The sequence below is a fragment of the Delphinus delphis genome, chromosome 2 (assembly GCF_949987515.2).
Source record: "Delphinus delphis chromosome 2, mDelDel1.2, whole genome shotgun sequence".
NCBI classification, from domain to species: Eukaryota; Metazoa; Chordata; class Mammalia; order Artiodactyla; family Delphinidae; genus Delphinus; species Delphinus delphis.
In genome coordinates this window covers 86,898,747-86,917,685 of record NC_082684.1, presented here as the reverse complement: position 1 = coordinate 86,917,685, position 18,939 = coordinate 86,898,747, and the positions used below count along the sequence as shown (strand labels likewise).

The following is an 18,939-nucleotide window of genomic DNA, read 5'->3' as shown; positions in this document are numbered from 1 at the left end:
CTGGTGGAATGGAGACTATGGATAGGGCAGGTAGGCCACAAGGTTCTGGGCCTGGGTGAGGTGCTCTGAGGATAAAGGAGTGACAGGTATGGATCTGCAAGAATCTTGGCCTTTTTTTCTCCTCCAGCTTGAAAGTGAGAAAGTATGCTCATGAAACCAATGATTCTTCTTGAAATAAACTCAGTTAGTCCCCATGCTTTTCTTCTCTTTAGTAATGAGATGCTTAGGTGTTCCAACCCGTGTCGTTTCCAATTTCCATTCTGCATACAACGTGGATGCAAACTTGACCATCGACACCTACTATGACCAACAAGCAGAGATGCTGCCAACTCAGAAACAAGACAAAATGTGGTAAGGGGCACTGTCTCCTACAGGTCTCTGCTCCGTGCCAGGTAGGGTAGGAAAATTCTGGCCTGATGCTGTCTGGCCTTGAGGAAATATTGCCCCGTACATTGCTGCCGATGCTCAGAGAACAAGTTCCCCAGCCAGAAAGCTGTTTTGGCTAATCAGAGCATCACATCAAGTTCATTTCAGAGATAGAAGACTATGGGATAATGTATTCTGAAGCTGGCAACCAAATGAATAGGTCGTGTCTCCTCTGAATACTGACCTCAAAATCTGTTTCATCTTACTCTTCCTTCTTTGAGCCTTTCTGTTTCAGAAAACAGAGCACATTTCTCTGTTTCTCTGTCAGGGCAAAGCCAGGACTAGCTGCCTCTGCATATTTCCTTTGGTCTCTGCTGACTTCTCCTCTCCCTGCCCCACTCCCTCTCTGTAGGCATGTGTATATACGTCTGTGTGTGTCTCTGTGTGTCCCTTTATTTTTGGACCTCTAGTTGCTTCCTCTGGTTCCTTTCTCCTCTGCTCTACCCCACATCTGATTTCCTGTTTTTGCTTTTCCAGCCAGTTTCCAGGTGAGACCTTTGAATTGTATGAGAACTAGCTGCTGTCCTTGGAGCTCCCTCCCTCTCTGGGCTCCTCGAGGGCTGAAACTTCTCTGGGTCAATGAGCAGTAGTGTATCTAGGAAGGACATGTCACTTGTGTAGAATTCTGTCTGTGAGCACGTAAGCTGAATCTAATCATGAAGAAACAGCAGGCAAGTCCAAAATGAGGGCCACTCTGATAAAAATAAATAAATAAATACTGTATTCAAAATGTCAATGTGATAAAACAAAGCCAGAAGAACTCTTCCAGATGAAAGGACACAAAGGTTTTTGGTCAACTAAATGCCATGTGTGATCCTGGACTGGGTGGAAAAGAATGCCACAGAGCTGCAGTCCCCAACCTTTTTGGCACCAGGGACCGGTTTTGTGGAAGATGATTTTACCACGGGAGGGGTGGGGCGATAGTTCAGGCGGTAACGCAGGCGATGGGGAGCAGCAGATGAAGCTGCTGCTCACCTCCTGCTGTGCGGCCCAGTTGCTAACAGGCCACGGGCAGGTACCGGGGGTTGGGGACCCCTGCCACAGAGGACATTATTAGCTGACAACATTGAAATATAGACAGTAAAGTAGATAAAAGGATAGTATCAATTTTTTTTTTTTTTGCGGTACGCAGGCCTCTCACTGTTGTGGCCTCTCCCGTTGCAGAGCACAGGCTCCGGACGCGCAGGCTCAGCGGCCATGGCTCACGGGCCCAGCTGCTCCGCGGCATGTGGGATCTTCCCGGACCGGGGCACGAACCTGTGTCCCCTGCATCGGCAGGCAGACTCTCAACCACTGCGCCACCAGGGAAGCCCAAGGATAGTATCAATATTAAATGTGTGAGGTTGATAACTGTACAAGAGTACACCAGGGAAGATCCCTATTCTAAGAAATCTCCATATCCACACTGAAAGAAAGCTAGTGATAAAGCAAATGGGGCAAAATGCTAACAACAGATGAACTGGGTATATGGGTGCTCTTTGTACTATTCTTGCAACTTTATTATAAGCTTGAAATTACTTCCAAATAAAATGTAGAAAAAAAAAAAAGAAGAAACAATGATATAAAGCACTCAGTATAGGGTTTGATACCTGGCAAATCCTCTGAAAACGTGAGTCCTTTTCTCCTTACTGCTTTCTGCAGGAATTTCCATGTCTGGAACAAGTGCTGGATGATCTGGAAAGATCTCCCTCCAGGATACAACGGGTAGCAGGTTCTGGACCCCACTCCCCAGCAAACCAGCGCTGGTGAGAGCAGACCATTGTGGAAGGGTCTGGGCTCTGTGGGGACGCCGGTCAGGGTGACTGGCCTCGTGAGCAGGAGGCCAGAAAGGAACGATGCCTTTCCCACTTCATCCGCTTTCCAAAGTCGTAGCAGAGACAACTTCAGGTCAGGGGTCTAACTTTGCCTTTGACAGTTGGGTGAGCTGATGAGTCACTGGACCTCTCAGTTGTTTCCTCACCTGTAAAGTAGGGAAGATGAAGGTGATGACTGCTGCTTCCCAGGGTGGCTGTGAGCATCAGATGAATTAATGGGAACTGGAGAGCACCCCATGGATGAGGGTCATTAATGCCACTGCCCCTCCCCATCCCATCTCCCTACCTCTACCTCCCATGGCCAGGACCCGCTGGCCCTGGTCCATATGTCAGCAGCCAAGTTAATGGTCCACAACTCCTGTTCCCTGAACAGGGTTGTTCCACCGTGGCCCTGCCTCTGTAAAGGCCATCAGGGAAGGGAAGGTCCACCTGCCCTACAACACCCCATTTGTGTATGCTGAGGTGAACGCCGATGAAGTCGTTTGGCTGTTGGAGGATGGCCAGGCCCAGGAACTCCTGGCCCATATCATCAGTTCCATCAGGAAGGAAATCAGCACCAAGATGGTAGGGTCAGACCAGAGCCAGAACATCACCAGCTCCTACAAGTACCCAGAAGGTGCCTGGGGCCCCAGTTTTTCAGGGAGGGGGGCAGCTGTAACCTCCTTTGTGTTGCCTCCCAAAGGACATGAGGATGGCTCTCACGTTGAAACCATCACCACCTAACCACTGCCTCCGCAAAAGATGACAAAAGACACCATCCAGTGCTTAAAATCAGGAACTCATTTAACCCAAATTTTTGGCAACTCTATGAGGCAAGGAAATATCCCTGGGCTATATGTGACTGAACTGAGCACCAAGAGATGAAGGGACTGTGATAGAGCAAGGGTTTGAGCCCAGCACCAAGCAACACCAATCGTTCCAGCCATGATGCTGTATTGTCTCCTTAGGCAGCTATTCTTTGTGGCTGAGGCTTCGGGAGGGGACCTGGGAGTTGCTGGGTGCCTTGTTTCCAGCAAGAAGTTCATTGGTCCTCCTGACCCCTCCCCACTGATGTCTTTCCTGGCTCTCCTTTCTGTCAGGATCCTGTGAGGAGCGACCTGTGTTCATGAAGGCCTCCTGGAAAATGCTGGGCCCTTGGAAGGCCTCTTCACCCTTCCTGGACCTGCTGGGGTCTGGGGGCTTTGAGGATCAGCCAGCACAGCTGCAGCTTTACCTGACCAGGAAGGCTGAGTGGGGCCAGGACCTGCTGCCGAAGCTTAATGCCGGGAGTCTGGCAGATAGAGCCCAACCCCAGGGGCCCATCCGCCTGGTGGTGCATTTCTGTGCACAGACCCTGCTGCACGACGGTGGCACCTGGGAGCCCCTCTGGAGACAAATAGTGCGCTTGACCCTGGACTTCGGGGAGGGTGAGTATGAGGCAGGCCTGGAAAGGCACATACAGGGAGGGAAGCTTGGGGCCGTGAACAAGGCACCCCCACACACACGCACGCACACACACGCATGCACACACATGCACGCACAGCACACACGCACACACACACACGTTGGGCAGTGAAGCTGCTGTTGGCAGGAGATTGAATGTCAGGTACTGTACCTCTGATGCCATCCCACCAGGTGAAACACAGCAGTGACCTCGGGGGGTCAGGGGCACAGGGTAAGCACCATCTGTCTCTCTCTCTTACACACACACACAAACACTTTCACACATGCACATAGACTCATACTCATATTCTCTCTCAAACACAAACTATTATTTCCTCTCTCACACATACACGTTTTCACTCTCTCTTTCCGAGACCCATTCCTGGACTCAAGATGTATTTTGTCTGTGCTTAGAGACACAGTGGCTGCTCTTGCTACCCTACAACAATTATAGAAACAAACTGATGGATGAAAAGCTGATCTGTGTGTCTGGCATCGCCAAGGTGGAGGAGACAGGGAGGTCCATGCTGGGGCCTCCCCACTTATCTACTGAGGTAAGGCATCTGGACAGAGATGGGGCCCAGGGGCCCTCTGACTCACCCAATTCAGGGGCTGGGGGCACAGCAGCTAACAAGGCACAGTCCCTGCCTTGGACACCAAACAGGTGATTAAAGTGCAGTATGGTGTGGTCCCTTGCACTCTGTGCAAAGGGAAGGCTTCCCAGAGGAGGTGACATTTTACAGAAGATGCACAGGAAGACACTCTAGAGAAACGAGGTGGAGTTGAAGGCATTTTAAGTAAGGAAGTAGCTTTGCAGAGGCAAAGAGACAAGAAAGATGGTATCTGGGAGATGGAGTAGAGAAGACAGGTTTGAGAGAGACTCAGGCCAAATTCCTTGTCACCTGATAAGACAGGGGTGACAAGGAAGAAGGAAACAAATGAAAGGTGAGCCTCACATTTCACGTTCAGAGGCTTGAGTGGCTGGTAAGGCAATTGCATGAGGAACGAATACAGGTGAAGGAAGGGTAGATGGGGGAGGGCAGGGATGACCTCCATGTCCTATAACCAGGGTTTTTCTTCCTCTGAAGGCTCCTTTCCTCACTTTCCCCTCCTACCTGAAGGCCTTGCCCACTGCCTAATCCCCACCTGACTGTGCACCTGGTGGATCTGTGAACAGAACCCTCCACCCCCACCAGAAAGAGATGTGAGTGGCTCCTCATCATAAACCGTCTGGCCACCTGACAGTTTTCACCTGGACATGCTGTGAGGTCATCAGGCCAAGTGATGCCAGGCAGCCTCCGTGAGTGGGGAGGGGGTAACAGTGGGCAGAATCACAAGAGCAGACACAAGCCTGGGGCTGAGGTGAGGGCCCTGCCCATTACACAAAGCCCTGGTTACAACAGGATCCAATGCAAACACATCAAGTGCCAAGTAGGCTATTAATTGGTCCCCATTGCTAAGGAACCCCGGGATGATTTGTGTGACCATGCTGGATGCCAAAGCTATTTTGACCTTGTTCAACTTTGGCACACTCACTAGAGTACAAAGGACTTGTTTCTTTTCTTTGAATTCCAGAGAAGTCAGGATGTGTTCTTCCTTCTCCTCGAGTCTCTGGTTGAGCCAGAACGTGCCCCCAGTATGATCTGGGTGGTCAGGTCATTTCAGTTCAACACTCGTTTACCAAATATCCATCATTTGGCTGGTACTGTGCTAGGCACTGGGGCTCTAGAAGTGAGTAGGATGGATCCCTGCCTCCCACTCACAAGTCAAGGCCATGCTGCCCTATGACACAGACCTCACATGTGATGCACTGAATACACCTGGAGAAACTCAGGGTCTGCTAATGTATATGAAGACAGAGCAGCATGGGAGGAAGATCCTGACTGGGGTCTAGGACACCTGGGTCAGGTCCTTCTCTGCCATTAACATATCCTGCAACTTGGGCCTCAGAATGACATCACGAGTGGCACATGGATGGCACACATGACACCACTTCCTTATCCCATGCCTGTGTCAGACACTACTAATCAATCATGACCCTCTCACTGGCTCTGGATTGTCCTCAGGATCCTTTTTAACACACCATTCCTATCAGCCACAACTAACGGATTGGAGCTGGCACTTAAGTTGAAATCTAATTGCCATCCTGAGCTAGATGACGGGGAGGGAAATAGATTTCACTTGGTGCCAATTCCCAGTTGGTGGTGGCTTCCAGTAGTACTGTGAGCTCCTAAGGCAGGCCAGTGTATGTGTTAACCGTGAATGCTGTGGGCTCATGTTCTCGCCCCTGCAGCGTCTTCGTGCTAAGTGAGCAGTCCCTGGTGGTCATCAGAGGGATGGGGAAGTGAGGTAGCTGAACTGAGTGTGGACATGAGGCCAGTTGCCCATGATAACCCCGTCTTCTCTCCACACAGGTGCCCGAGAGGGCCGAGGTGGGCAAGGCCCTGAGAGTCCACATCACGTTCACCAATACCCCCTCGGTGGCTCTGAGTCACTGCACAATGGTTCTGGAGGGCAGTGGCCTCATCAATGGGCAGATAACAAATGAGTAAGTACCATGGCTATCCACCTGCCTCATGCTGGTTTTAGATAAGGGGATGCCTCGTGGGGTCATAGGATGGTCATAGTCTCCTGGATGCTGCCTCCTTTCCCCCACCTTCCCACCTCCTTGGGGAAGGTTGAGCTCAGTGGTGTTGAGGGTGCGGGGGTGTGGGATGTGCTACCAACGAAGAGAGGAAACCAGATCACCCACCCAAGCAGTTACTCAAGGCTCTAAAAGGCCCTTTTTGACTTTCAGTCTTGGAACTCTGGTGGCCAGACACACCATCCAAATTCAACTGGACCTCTACCCCCATCAAAGCCGGACCCCACCAGCTGCAAGTCCTCATCAGCAGCAACAGATCAAGGAGATCAAGGGCTACAAGTACATCTTCGTTGCTGCAGGAAGGGCTTCTTGAGCCTCACACCCACCTCCTCAGGCCTTCCCAGTCATCCAGCCACTCCCCCGCCCCCCTCCTGACACCCTCTGGGGCCCCCGTACCCCTCCAGGCCCATTTTGCTCTCTTCTCCTCCTGAGGGTGTGGTGTTATCTTTGCTCCTTCTCTGTCCTCTTCCCCCCCTGCCTGGGGGTGAAGGAAGTGCTGTTAGAAGCACTGTGCATCTCGGGAAGAGACAATAAAAATGCTTTATCTATCATCAGTGTTCCTTTTTGTGTGCTAACAAGCTACTTATTGCTACTGGCTGGTCCTCTCAGCCTGACTGCCACCTGTGTGGCTGGGCCCTCCCTGCTCTTCCTGTCTTCTCTCTCCTCCTGCAAGATCTGCAGCCACAAAATAAGTGCAACGTGATCCCCTCTAAACCACCCTCTCTGGAATCCTAGATCCCAGGTCTCTCCATTTAAATTGTCTTAGTGAGCCCGCAAGCAGAGGCTGGAGGGAGGTCTGGGGAGGGCGGCCCAGACATGCTGGGAGGACACTGTGGCCTGCGGGGACCGGCCAGAAGCTGCTGCCGGCCTGAGAGCCTGGGGACAGTGGGGCAGGGCCCACTCACAGGGGTAGCGGGCTGCCCCCCAAAACAGGCCCCCACTTTCCCTGACCCCATCTCCCCTTCTTGCTCCCTCACCAACTCCCTCTCCTCAACCTGACCTCCTCAGCCTCTCTTCCTTCATTGTGCGTGTTTTTGTTATTTTAAGAACAGGGAGCCACTCTTCTGTATTTTCTTCCTGTGATTCTCTAGATCATTTGTGCTCTTCTTAGATAATTTGGAAAGTACAGAAAAGTGAAAAGAAACAAAAGAAAAATCACCGATAGCTTCCCCATCCCAGAAGAAATCTCTGCTAACATTTGACACTTATCTTTCTGGTCTTTTCCCCTCTTTCACTGTGTTTTTGAAAGTTATTATTACATGGCTATCATCAAAAAGACAAGAGATAACGAGTTTTGGTGAGGGTGTGGAGGAAAGGGAAACCGTGTGCACTGTCGGTGGGAGTGTAAATTGGTGCAGCCACAGGGGAAAACAGCATGGAGGCTCCTCAAAAAATTAAAAATAGAACTACCATATGATCCAGTAATTCAACTGTTGGGCATATAACCAAAGGAAATAAAATCACTATCTCGAAGAGATATCTACACCTCTGTGACACTAGCCAAGATGTGGAAACAACCCGTGTCTGTCAACAGACGAATGGATAAAGAAGATGTGGTGTATACAATGGAACATTAGGCAGCCGTGAGAAAGAAGGAAATCCTGCCATTTGCTACAGTATGGATGGACCTTGAGGGCATTATGCTAAGTGAGAGGTGATTCAGATAGAGAAAGACAAATACTGTATGATACTGCTTATACATGGAATCTAAAAAAGCTGAACTTGTAGAAACCGAGAGTAAAATGTTGGTTACCAGGGGCTGGAGGCAGGGGATTGGGGAGTGTAAGGCCAACTGGCCCGAGGCAGGGGAACACAATCAGATTCACAGGTTGCATCAGACCGAAATTCTCCGGACCACCCAGTTCCAGAAACTGACCTGGAGACTTTCCGGACCACCCAGTTCCAGGAACTGACCTGGGGACTTTGCACCCGGCCCAGCCTTCCCGCCTTTCGAGGGGCGGGACTAACGGTCCCCCAGGATACCCGAAAAGACCACCAAATAAGGAATACCCTGCGCCCTCCCAGATTCACCACACCCCTTTCCCTTCTTCCCCTATAAAATCTTGCCCAACCCTCGCCCCGGGTGCGACTTCTCTGGCCCCTTTCTCTCGGACCAGTGAACCTCGCCCGGGAGCGCTCCCTAATAAAGCTCACTTGAGGCTTTCCTCTGTTTCGCGGTGCCGTTTGTTAAGATCCGACCTTACATTTGGTGCCGAAACCCGGGAGGGGTACCAAGCCCCGCGGGTTACCGTGCGGGCCGCTCCTCCCCTCCCCCAGGAGACAACCAGGGAACCTCTCCGATCCGGCAGAAAACGGGGTAAGTCCCCCTCCCTTGTTCCCTCCGACCCCCAGAGTCCCTGCCCACCGGACTCCCTGTCCCTAATCGCGGCTGCGTCAGGGACTCCTCCGTCCTCTCTCCGGGCCTCGGGCAACTGTGGAGACGTCCCAATTGCCTGACCGCTCTCCGACCCTCCGGGCCTCGGGTGATTGTGGAGACGTCCCTATCGCCTGACCGCGCTCCGACCTGCCGTGAATTGGAGACTGAGACCAGGAACGCCTCTCTCCCTCTCCATTCACTCAGGGACAGACTGGGGGTCATGGGAACCTCACAATCGAAACCAGATCCTAAGACGCCCCTGGGGTGTCTCCTAGCCAAGATCTCCGTTGCCGATGGCTTATTTTTCTATTCCACTGTGGCCTGGCCACAATATCCTCTAGACAATTAATCCTGAAGGTACTTTCGATTTTAACATCCTCCGTGATCTAGATAATTACTGCCGCAGGACGGGCAAATGGTCCGAGGTACCCTATGTTCAGGCCTTCTGGTATTTACGCTCCCGCCCTTCCTTCTACATATCCTACATCCAAGCCCCTAATTTCCTTTGACGATGACCCCTCTCCACTAGCCGACCCACCCGAATCTCTCGCCTCTCCTCCCTCCAGAACTCCTCTCCAACCTCCACCCTACCCTGAAGCGGTGCCTCCTCCTCCCGAACCCGCTCCGGCCCATCCAACCGCTCCCCCGCCTCCCTCAACGGTTTCTCCTCCCACGCCCCTTGCTTCGCCAATTAGTGCACATACACGCTCTCACGACTCCCAAGATCCAAATCTCCTCTGCCCTCTGAGGGAGGTAGCAGGAGCGCAAGGATTAGTTAGAGTTCATGTTCCCTTTTCCCTCCAAGATCTCACTCAAATAGAAAAGCGATTAGGCTCCTTTTCTGCCGACTCTTCCCGCTACATCAAAGAATTTCGCTACCTCTCTCAAGCTTACGATCTAACCTGGCACGATATCTTTGTGATCCTATCTTCTACTCTGACCCCTGACGATAGGGAAAGAATTCAAACTGCTGCCCGAAACCATGCAGATCAGGTTCACCTTACCGACAACTCCATGCCTGTCGGAGCGACTGCCGTACCTGGCACCGATCCAGGCTGGACTTATCAGGATGGCCAAGATGGCCGTCGTAAGCGCGACCTCATGATCCAACGCCTCCTGGCTGGCATGCAGGCTGCCGCTCATAAGGTAGTCAATTTTGAGAAACGAAAAGAGATAACCCAAGAACCTAACGAAAATCCAGCTATCTTTCTCAATCGCCTTACAGAGGCTTTAACTCTATACACCCGGCTGGATCCCGACACCCCGGCAGGGGCAGCGGTCCTAGCCACCCATTTTATCACCCAATCAGTCCCAGACTGATTTCCGAAAGAAATTAAAACAGGCAGAAGACGGCCCTCAAACCCCTATTCGAGATCTGGTAAAGATGGCCTTTAAAGTCTACAATGGCCTTGAGGATTTGGCAGAATCCAGCCGACAGGCTCGGATGCACCAGAAGGTGGCCCTCCAAACCCAAGCTCTTGTAGCCGCCCTAAGGACGGCCATCTCCCATGGATCACAGCATCCACGGGGTCCGCAAAAGGCAACCCCGCCGGGGGCCTGCTTCAAATGCGGAAAAAAAGGCCACTGGACTCGCCAATGTCCCAATCCCCGACCTCCTTCTAAGCCCTGTCCCAGCTGCGGGCTAACGGGCCACTGGAAGAGTGACTGCCCTACGACTGGCCCTCCCTCAGCGTCTCCACGCGGGGGGCAGGCCGACCCAACGGCATTACCATTCGAACTGCTGGGATTGGCTGACGACTAACGGCGCCCGGACTCGAAGACCCCCATCACCCTCGCCGAGTCCAGGGTAACGCTACAGGTAGCGGGTAAGTCCATCTCATTTCTGGTGGACACGGGGCTACCTATTCGGTCCTGCCTACTTATTCCGGGACAGTTTCTCCTTCCCAGATCTCGGTCATGGGTATTGATGGCAAACCATCCTTCCCACTCCAGACCGGTCCACTCCCATGTCATATCGAAGGACTCCATTTTACTCATTCCTTCTTAGTCATACCATCCTGCCCAGTTCCCTTGCTAGGCCGAGATGTCCTTTTCCACTTAGGGGCCCCCCTCCAGCTGGTTAGACTTGACCCTAAGGTCCCCTCCTCCCAACTCCTGCTTCCTCTTCTCGGCCTGTCTCTAGAACCCTCCCTCTCCTATCCCCCTCTTCCAATCACCGAACCCAGTCAATCCCCAAGTCTGGACATATTTTCCTATCAGTACATTCTTTTTAATAGCTACGATCACTCCACTGTTTGCATGTACCAAATGTTTCTCATTAGTCCCCTACTTATGGGCATTTTGGCTGTTTCTAGTGTTAGTCTTAGACAGACAAAGCTACAGAGAGTGTCCCAGCACCACATGTCCAATAATTCCCATCCTCTAAATCTGCCTGGGGGCAGGGGTAGTTCCACAGGCATGCAGACACAGTGTGGGCAGAAGGAAGGGCGAGCCAGGAGGAGAGAGCAGGAAGAAGGGCAGGGAGGGATGAGAGTAGGGAGTGGGTCTGGTGGGCTTTGGGGGCAGAGGCCAGACTCAACCAAGCCTTACTTCTGACTTAAAGGATGCTGAGTAATATTCCATTGTATATATGTGCCACATCTTCTTTATCCATTCATCCGATGATGGACACTTAGGTTGTTTCCATCTCCGGGCTATTGTAAATAGAGCTGCAATGAACATTTTGGTACATGACTCTTTTTGAATTACGGTTTTCTCAGGGTATATGCCCAGTAGTGGGATTGCTGGGTCATATGGTAGTTCTATTTGTAGTTTTTTAAGGAACCTCCATACTGTTCTCCATAGTGGCTGTACCAATTCACATTCCCACCAGCAGTGCAAGAGTGTTCCCTTTTCTCCACACCCTCTCCAGCATTTATTGTTTCTAGATTTTTTGATGATGGCCGTTCTGACTGGTGTGAGATGGACTATTACTCAGCCATAAAAAGAAACAAAATTGAGCTATTTGTAATGAGGTGGATAGACCTAGAGTCTGTCATACAGAGTGAAGTAAGTCAGAAAAAGAAAGACAAATACCGTATGCTAACACATATATATGGAATTTAAGAAAAAAAATGTTATAAAGAACCTAGGGGTAAGACAGGAATAAAGACACAGACCTACTAGAGAATGGACTTGAGGATATGGGGAGGGGGAAGGGTAAGCTGTGACAAAGCGAGAGAGAGGCATGGACATATATACACTACCAAACATAAGGTAGATAGCTAATGGGAAGCAGCTGCATAGCACAGGGAGATCAGCTGGGTGCTTTGTGACCGCCTGGAGGGCTGGGATAGGGAGGGTGGGAGGGAGGGAGACGCAAGAGGGAAGAGATATGGGAACATATGTATATGTATAACTGATTCACTTTGTTATAAAGCAGAAACTAACACACCATTGTAAAGCAATTATACTCCAATAAAGATGTAAAAAAAAAAAAAGACGCCCCAGCTTCCCTTCCTCCCTCTCCCCCAACCTTATCCCCAGGGGGCCTGCTGAGTCGTGCCAGAACCCAGAACCCTCAACATCTCTCACCGCCCTGTCGCTGAACGGCTCAGAACTCTTACCTATCAGCCCGGTGAAGAGGCACTGCCACTGAATCAAGGAGGACAGCTGTCTGTCTGTCTCTCTGTTCTCCCAGTCTCTGTGTCTCTCTTACACACACACACACACACACACACACACACACGCATATCTCCCGGCCTCCAAGACTAGGGGTTTCCGACTTGTACTGAGGGCCTCCCTGAGCTGTGGGGAGGAGAGTGATGCCTGTGCGGCCTTCTCTTTTCAGTCTTGTGCCCCACCCAGGTCCCAGGGAGAACCTATAGGGGCTAGGGATTGGTAGGGGCTGAAATCAGGATCAGTGGCTCCCCCATCACCACGGCCAAGATATTGGCTGGGGAGCCCCACACACCCTGTCTCAGGCCACTGCTGCTCCCCACTATGGAGAGGGATGTGCGTGCTCTCAACCATGAACCTGCAGCTCTCACCACACTGGTCCAAAACCTGATAAAATGCATGTCAGCCAGGAGTCCTTCTCCACCAGCGACGCCCCCCCTCAGACTGTCTGAGGCTGCCTCTGAGGAAGGGGGGAGGGTACCATCACCTGACGCTCAGGCAGGGCTTCCAGACAGTTCCAGGACACTGCAATGAGGACATCTGCCCCCATGGCCTTTGTTTGTTCATTCTTAATTTTAAAGAGAAAATTCTTTTTATATCATAAAAGGGACATGTTCATTCCAGAAAATCTAGAGAACACCAATAGGCAAAAAGAAAAAAAATACTGCTAACATCTTTCAGAATAGGGTTCAAAATCCTCTGTTCATACACATATGTTTATAACAAAAGTCAATTCGTGCCCTACACATTATGTAACCTATTCAAGCTTAATATATCAAACGTAGATTTCTGTCTAAATATACAATTTTGCACCCATATATTAATAGTGTACAGAATTCTGTGATGGAGATGATCATTTAACTAGTCCCTAAGAACAGGGCCTTTAGGTTGTTTCCAACTTTTCAGTGTTATAAACAGCACTCAGATGAGCAGCTTAAGTATCTAAATCTTTGTGCACTTTCTAAATACTTTGCTTAGAATAAATTCCTACAGAAGGAATGCTGAGGTCAATGCCAACCCCTAGGTTCCAGTTTTCTCATTTCCCACCAGGACTAGTTGAGTGTAGCAGAAAGGGAAGGGAACATGGACTCACATGGGCTCTGTGTTCAAATTTCACTCTACATATGTGTGGTTTGGGCAAGTTTCTTATCACTCTGAGCCTGTTTCCTCAACCTTGAGATGGGGCTAGGAGGTAAATGTACTCTGTAAACCAAGAAATTCCACCAAAGGTAACTTTTACTTCTACCCCATGTTCCTATTGAGCCTGTTGCTGGTGTTGATGGGGGGTAGGGGATGGGCCTCCCCAAGACGCCTCACTCATGCCCTTCTTGGAGTCACCGGGTTCTCTCCCCAGAGCTCAGTTTCCATGGCCCTGGGCCTTCTGGGGGTGGGAATGGAACAGGAAGGGTGGCATGACTTTTCTGCTTTGTGTCCTCCCACTTTGATTCCCAGGAGACTCTGTCTCCTTGGACGGTGAACCCCAGAGGCAGGAGTATGTCGTGAATGATTACGGCTTCCTATCAAAGGAACAAGAACTGGATCTGTCCCTGCCCCTGGAACTATGGACAGGTGAGTCTCAGCCCTGTTCATGGCCCATCCGGGCCCTGGGCTCCTAGGGAGAGGGGAGGAGGACCAGATGGGAGGGTGCCCTTCATGCAAGCTTCACCCAGAACTGCTGACAAGTGGGGACTAAACGGCACCAGGAAGCTGTGAGACATGACCCCACAACTTCCTGGGAGCTAGGGGAGCAGCCATAGAAAGTTGGAAGGTGTTCTTTGCTGATCACGTCTGATTAGGACAACAGGATTTAAGGGGGAAGGACAGCTGAAGGCACACACTCAGGAATTCCACTAAGTAAGAGGGTGAAGATGAAGGGACAACAGTGACAACGGCCATGATGGCGGCTGGTTTTTTGTTTGTTAACTGTGTTTCCAGCGGGGGCCCAGCTGCCACGCTTACTTAATCCTCACAACACCAGGCGACAGTCCCTAGGGTCAGTTCTGTCACACTGAGGAAAACTTGTGCCCGGAACATCTCATCCAGAAGCACGGCTGATGAGCAGCAGTGCGTCTCCCTCCCCATTACTATTTGCTCTTTGGTTATTTGCTTTTGAAAAAAAAATATATATATATATTTATTTATTTGGCTGCACAGGGTCTTAGTTGGAGCACACAGGATCTTTAGTTGCAGCATGTGAACTCTAAGTTGCGGCATGTGGGATCTAGTTCCCTGACCACGGATCAAATCCGGCCCCCTGCACTGGGAGCATGGAGTCTTAGCCACTGGACCACAAGGGATGTCCCTAGTTATTTGCTTTGATTACGTATCTTTTTATTATAAAAGTAATACAGGGATTTGCCTGGTGGTGGCCCACATCACAAAGTGTATGAAGAACCCAGCAGCAACCACCTCACAGAAGAGGGCCCACAACACAAAAAGGTGAGGAACCCAACATGAACACCCTCAAACCAGAGGGCCCACACCGTAAAGGGGATGGGAACACAGCAGGAACCACCTTAAACCAGAGGGCCAACATAACAAACGGGATGTGAATCCAGAAGGAACCACCACACACCAGAGGGCCCACAACACGAAGGGTATGAGGAACCAAGCAGGAAGCACCTCACACCACAAGGCCGACATCACAAAGAGGATGAGGAACCCAGCAGGATCCACCTCACACCAAAGGGCCCACATCGCAAAGGGGATGAGGAACCCAGCAGGAAGCACCTCAAACCAGAGGGCCCGCATCACAAAGGGGAGGAGCAACAAAGCAGGAACCACTTCACACCAGAGGGCCCACATCACAAAGGGGAAGGGAATCCAGCATGAACCACCGGACACCAAAGTGCCCACATCACAAAGGGGATGAGGAACCCAGCAGGAACCACCTCACACCAAAGGGCTCAGATCATAAAACGGTGAGGAACCCAACAGGAACCACCTCAAACCAGAGGGCCCACATCACAAAGGGGAGGAGCAAGAAAGCAGGAACAACTTCACACCAGAGGGCACACATCACAAACAGTATGAGGAACCCAGCAGGAACCACCTCACATAAGGAGGCCGATATCACAGAAAGGTTAGCAACCCAATAGGAAACACCTCACACGAGAGTGCCCACATCACAAAGAGGATGGAAACCCAGCAGGAACCACCTGTCACCAAAGGGTCCACATTACAAATGGGATGAGGAAACCAGCAGGAACCACCTCACACCAGAGGGCCCACATCACAAAGGGGATGGAAACACAGCGGGATGCGCCTCACACAAGAGGGCCCAAATCACAGAAAGGTGAGGTACCCAACAGCAACCACCTCACACCAGAGTGACCACTTCACACCAGAGGGCCAACATCACAAATGGTATGTGGAACCCAGCAGGAACCACCTCACACACCAGAGGGCCCACATCACAAAGGGGATGATTAACCCAGCAGGATCCACCTCACACCAAAGGGCACACATCACAAAGGGGATGAGGGACCCAGCAGGAACCACCTCACACCAAAGGCCCCACATAATAAAACGGTGAGGAACCCAACAGGAACCACCTCAAACCAGAGGGTCCACATCACAAAGGGGATGATTAACCCAGCAGGATCCACCTCACACCAAAGGGCACACATCACAAAGGGGATGAGGGACCCAGCAGGAACCACCTCACACCAAAGGCCCCACATAATAAAACGGTGAGGAACCCAACAGGAACCACCTCAAACCAGAGGGTCCACATCACAAAGGGGATGATTAACCCAGCAGGATCCACCTCACACCAAAGGGCACACATCACAAAGGGGATGAGGGACCCAGCAGGAACCACCTCACACCAAAGGCCCCACATAACAAAACGGTGAGGAACCCAACAGGAACCACCTCAAACCAGAGGGCCCACATCACAAAGGATATGAGGAACCCAGCAGGAACTACCGCTCACCAAAGGGCCCACATCACAAAGGATATGAGGAACCCAGCAGGAAGCACCTCACGCCAGAGGGCCCGCATCACAAAGGGGAAGAGCAACAAAGCAGGAACCACTTCACACCAGAGGGCCCACATAACAAAGAGGAAGGGAATCCAGCACGAACCACCTCATACCAAAGGGCCCATATCACAAAGGGGATGGAAACCAAGCAGGAACCACCTCACACCAAAGGGCCCACATCACAAACGGGATGAGGAGCCCAGCAGGATCCACCTTACACCAAAGGGCCCACATCACTAAGGGGATGAGGAACCCAGCAGGAACCACCTCAAACCAGAGCGCACACATCACTAAGGGGAGGAGCAACAAAGCAGGAACAACTTCACACCAGAGGGCACACATCACAAACAGTATGAGGAACCCAGCAGGAACCTCCTCACACAAGGAGGTCCATATCACAGAAAGGTTAGGAACCCAATAGGAAACACCTCACACGAGAGTGCCCACATCACAAAGAGGATGGAAACCCAGCAGGAACCACCTGTCACCAAAGGGTCCACATAACAAATGGGATGAGGAAAACAGCCGGAACCACCTCACACCAGAGGGCCCAGATCACAAAGGGGATGGAAACACAGCAGGATCCACCTCACACAAGAGGGCCCAAATCACAGAAAGGTGAAGTACCCAACAGCAACCACCTCAAACCAAAGGGCCCACATCACAAAGGGGATGAGAAACCCAGTAGGAAGCACCTCACACCAGAGTGCCCACATCACAAAGGGGATGAAAAACCCAGCAGGAAGCACCTCACAACAGAGTGCCCACATCACAAAGGGGTAGAGGGACAAAGCAGGAACCATTTCACACCAGAGGGCCAACATCACAAATGGTATGTGGAACCCAGCAGGAACCACCTCACACACCAGAGGGCCCACATCACAAAGGGGATGGGAACCCAGTAGGAACTACCGCTCACCAAAGGGCCCACATCACAAAGGATATGAGGAACCCAGCAGGAAGCACCTCACACCAGAGGGCCCACATTACAAACGGTATCAGGAACCCAGCAGGATCCACCTCACAGAAGAGGACCGAAATCACAGAAAGGTGAGGTACCCAACAGCATCCACCTCACACCAGAGTGCCCACATCACAAAGGGGATGGAAACCGAGCAGGAACGACCTGACACCAAAGGGCCACATAACAAAGGGGATCAGGAAACCAGCAGGAAGCACCTCACACCAGAGGGCCCACATCACAAAGGGGATGAGCAACACAGCAGGAACCACTTCACATAAGAGGGCCCACATCACAAGAAGGTGAGCTACCCATCAGGGACCACCTCAAACCAGAGGGCCCACATCACAAAGGGTGTGAGGAACCCAGCAGGATCCACCTCACACCAAAGGGCCCACATTATAAAAAGGTGATCAACCCAACAGGAACCAACTCAAATCAGAAGGCTCACATCACAAAGGGGATGAGCAACCCAGAAGGAAACACCTCACACCAGAGGGCCCACATCATAAAAAGTTGACTAACCCAATAGGAACCAACTCAAACCAGAGGGCCCACAGCACAAAGGAGTTGGGAACCAGGCAGGAATGACCTATCACCACAGGGCCCAGATCAGAAAGCAGATGAGCAACAGAGCAGGAACCACTTCAGAACCACCATTCACAAAGGGTATAAGGAACCCAGCAGGAACCACCTCACACAAGAGGGCTCACATCACAGAAAGGTGAGGAAACCAACAGGAACCACCTCACAGCAGAGTGCCCACATCACAAAGGGGATGAGGAACCCAGCAGGAACTACCTCACACCAAAGGCCGACATCACTAAGGGGTTGAGGAACTTAGCAGGAACTACCTCAAACCAGAGCGCACACATCACTAAGGGGAGGAGCAACAAAGCAGGAACAACTTCACACCAGAGGGCACACATCACAAAGGGGATGAGGAACCCAGGAGGAACCACCTCACACAAGGAGGTCCATATCACAGAAAGGTTAGGAACCCAATAGGAAACACCTCACACGAGAGTGCCGACATCACAAAGAGGATGGAAATGATGTCAACGATGTCAAACGATGGATCGATGTCACACCAAAGGGCCCACATCATAAAAAGGTGAGGAACCCAACAGGAACCACCTCAAACCAGAGGGCCCACATCTCAAAGGGGATGAGAACCCAGCATGAACCACAAAGGGTATGAGGAACCCAGCAGTAACCACACCAGGAAGCAGGCTAAGATTCAGGCTAAGATTCCATGCTTCCACTGCAGGTGGCATGGGTTCCATCTCTTGTCAGGGAAATAAGACCCCCACATGCCATGGGGCACAGGCAAAAAAATTTAAAAAGTAATACATATTATTTTCCCTTATAGGTTATTACAAAATATTGAGTATAGTTCCCTGTGCTATGTAGTAGGTCCTTGTTGGTTACCTATTTTATATATAGCAGTGTGTATATATTAATCCCAAGCTCCTAATTTATAACCTATAAGGGAAAAGAATCTGAAAAAGGATATATATATATATAACTGAATCACTGTGCTATACATCTGAAATTAACATAACATTGTAAACCAACTATACTACAATTAAAAAATAAAATTGGTATAAAATTTTTAAGAAGTAATACATAATTGCTTTAAAAACTTTATAGAGAAACATTACAAAAATAGGTGCCTAGAATATGAAGGTC

At 50.8% G+C, this 18,939-nt stretch overlaps 1 protein-coding gene across 1 annotated transcript in view; it reads left to right on the top strand.

The window, feature by feature from the left end:
- LOC132418479 (protein-glutamine gamma-glutamyltransferase 5) overlaps window positions 1–18,939 on the top strand; it is a 48,701-nt gene that overhangs the window by 13,372 nt on the left and 16,390 nt on the right. The window contains 2 exon segments of the mRNA XM_060002361.1: window positions 13,755–13,817; window positions 13,819–13,870. Of these exon segments, the coding sequence (XP_059858344.1) occupies window positions 13,755–13,817; window positions 13,819–13,870 (115 nt within the window).